The following is a 3,200-nucleotide window of genomic DNA, read 5'->3' on the forward strand; positions in this document are numbered from 1 at the left end:
GCCACAAAGCATTTCCTGAATATTAGTCCTTCAGTCCTCAGCTCCACGAGGATCAAGTTGTGGATGATTCTAGAGGGATCTGTGTCTGTCTGGAAGGGAACTGAATACCTCCCAAGGGAAGGGGGTGAAGTACCAGGAAGTCTCTCTGTGAAATAATGACCAAGACCCTAAGATTAAATAAAAAGTGAATAATTGGGGATGACTGATTTACATCCTTATTCATCTGAATTCTTTTGGCTGCAGTGACTTAAGCAGAAACAGGAAGTACTGGATCCCACAACTGCAGTGTCCAGGGTTGCAATGGCATCAAACTTGTCAGGTTCCAAGTACACACATGACCACTGAGGTCAGTCTGTCTTTCCATCTCTCTAGGTCAGACTCTCTGCTGGTGAGGAAGGCAGCCCTGGGCCCATGGTTTCCAGACTCACATCCTTTTAATTTAGCAATCCCAGCAGAAATGATCCTCTTTTCCAAGAGCTGCTGCATGAAAGTACTGGGGAGGACCTTGCTTGACCATCCTGGGTCACTTCCCTATCCCTGAATGTGACTATGGGATTTGTAGTGGGCAAGGCTAGGCCACATCTCCATTCCTGTGCTCAGGTGATGCCCCACTAGCCCACAGGGAACAGGTAGGTTCTCCTTAGAAAAGAGAAAGTTCTATTACCAGGAGAATGAGGAAGGGGCACAGGACAAAAACAACCAATTTTCATTTCAGAGCTGAGGGAAACAGACTGGTAATATGGCAGTTTAATAAGCAAGCATGGAAGCACTGGAGTGCCCCCAGCTAGGGTCACTGCTTGGTCAAATTAGCAACACCTACACCTTTCAAGGCTTTGCCTCCTTCTCTATTAAATAGGCATAATGGAAGAGAAGGCCCAAAACAAAAAAAGGATGGTAGTATAGTCCCTCCTTCACAGTGCTGGTGGTTGATTTGGGTTGTGAAAGAGTTAGTAGAAAGTGCCTTGCAAGGCCTGGTCATAGGAAGCCTTCAGCAAGGAAGCCATTACAGTGACTGATCAAGAAACCGTAGGATCACATGTTGGAAAGTGACCCAAGCCTCTGACTGCTGGAGCTGTCCTTGCCACCAGGGAGGCAGGCAGAGGGTTCACATGCTGATTTTCCTTTCCTGTGTGTTGCAGAGTGAGGCAGCATGGATGCCATCAGCCAATCCCCCGTGGACGCTGTGCTTCCCAAGCACATCCTGGATGTCTGGGCCATTGTCCTCATCATCCTGGCCACCATCGTCATCATGACCTCCTTGTTGCTGTGTCCAGCCACCGCAGTCATCATCTACCGCATGCGGACTCAGCCAGTGCTCAGTGGGGCTGTTTGAGAAGCACCCAAAGGCCCTGTGGGGATGAGGACGCAAGTCCCTTGCCCCAGCCTGTTCTCAGCGAAATGCTGGGAAGGACTTGGGGTTAGACCTGCATTCTAGGTTGGTTTCTGCCACCAGCCAACAGGGTTGTGGGACCTACTATGTGAGTTCCAGGTTCATTATCTTTCAGCCAGGGATCGTGATCCCTGGCCTTCCTACCTCATAGGGTTGTGGAAACCAAGTGACTTAGTGGGGTGAAAGCTGCTCGTGAACAATAAAGCCACCACCGACGGACCAGTGTCACACCAAGTGCTGAGAAGCTTTGAGGAAGCAAAGAGCCTAAAAGCTGGTGATGGCCTTCACTGTGGTGAGGGAGGCACTGGACAGAGCAGCCTTTGCCAGTCCCCTCAAACCAAGCCAAGGGCACCCTGTCCCTTCTCCTAGGGACCAGTGGCACTCTGGCTCAGAGTGGACTTTTTTGAAGCATCCCTCCCTCAAGTGTTCTCTTTTGTCAAGGAGGGCAGGGGCTGAACATGGCAGGGGGATGGGAGTTGAATAAAGCTGTCCAGAATCTTCTCAGTGCCCCTGTGTAATCTGGAGGAGGGCTGCCATTGCTGGGTTCTGCCCAGGGAGTTGGGGTGGTGGGCTTCTTTCTGCAGTAGACTCTCACATCTCTGTCAGCTTAGCCTCTCAGGCAGTGTTGGAAAGTGCAGGGTTTCTGATTCCCTGCTCAGCTTTTGGGATCTCCAGCCCCCAGTCCCCATGCACCCCACACCAGAGACGCTATGTCCCTCTGTCCCAGCTCCTGCTGTCATTAGCTCCACGTGTGATCCTTTCACTCCTCCCACCAGCACTGCAGTCCGTCCAAGTGCTGATGTCTTAAGACGTGTTCTTAAGACTTGTGGAACCTGCTCAAACCAGTCATGGCTATTGTAGAGGCTATGATTATATTTATCTGGAGAGATTTCTGGAGTGCTCAAGTTCTTTGATACCCAGAACCAGAGCATCCTGGGATTTATTAAACTATGTCAGAAGATAGCACAGATATTAGGATATTATTGTGTAAAAAATGATGTTTTGATCTTATTTCATTGACCTACACAATCAATTTCCAATAAAGTGCTAGAATGAGCTTGTCTGATATCTTTCTTTAAAGAACACCTGTTAAACTCAGAACTCAGACAAAAGGATTCCACTGAATTTTGGGGCCTTAGAGACTATATGGATGGAGGAACAGAAGGGGAAACAGGAGAATCACATTAACTTCCAGGGTTCCAACTTCAGTAAGTGGATGAAGTTATATGGTTTATAAAAACACATGATGCCAGGGATAAAAACCGATTTGGGATGTAAGATGATGAGTTTAGCCTGGACATGTTGAGCTTGAGGTGCTGTGTTATGCAGGTGGACACTTAGAGGATATAGTGGAAATCTTGCTCTATTCCTTGGGGAAGATTTTGTGTTTGGAGTAATGGTTTGGGGGATTGTCATATATGGTAGATAAGCTACTGCAGTAGATAGGATCAGAGTATCCAGGCTGAGAGAGTGAGGTGCTAAGTTCAGAATGCAGAGAATATCAAAGAGGAGCAGCAAGGGATTCAGGAAAATAATTATATTAGTCAACTTTTTGTCATGATGTCCAAAATAACCTACAAGAGGAAAAGTTCATTTTATTTTATTTTTTAGTACTTGGGGTTGAACCCAGGGACACTGAACCATTGAGCTACATCCACAGCCCATTTTTATTTTTTATTTTTAGACAGGGTCTTATTAAGTTGCTGAGGCTGGCTTTGAACTTGTGATCCTCCTGCCTCAGCCTCCCAGCTGCTGGTAATATAAGGGTGCTCCATGGTACCCAACAGGAAAAGTTTCTTTTGAGCTCCCT

At 47.4% G+C, this 3,200-nt stretch overlaps 1 protein-coding gene across 1 annotated transcript; it reads left to right on the plus strand.

Annotated features, from left to right (window-relative positions):
- Positions 1-278: 278 nt before the first annotated feature.
- LOC306664873 (small integral membrane protein 3-like) lies at positions 279-2,447 on the plus strand. Its single transcript, XM_079145997.1, has one exon. The coding sequence runs from the start codon at positions 1,151-1,153 to the stop codon at positions 1,331-1,333; it is 183 nt and encodes a 60-aa protein (XP_079002123.1). The 5' UTR covers positions 279-1,150; the 3' UTR covers positions 1,334-2,447.
- Positions 2,448-3,200: the final 753 nt, after the last annotated feature.

The sequence above is a fragment of the Sciurus vulgaris genome (assembly GCF_902686455.1).
Source record: "Sciurus vulgaris genome assembly, chromosome: 6".
In the NCBI taxonomy this organism is placed as follows: domain Eukaryota; kingdom Metazoa; phylum Chordata; class Mammalia; order Rodentia; family Sciuridae; genus Sciurus; species Sciurus vulgaris.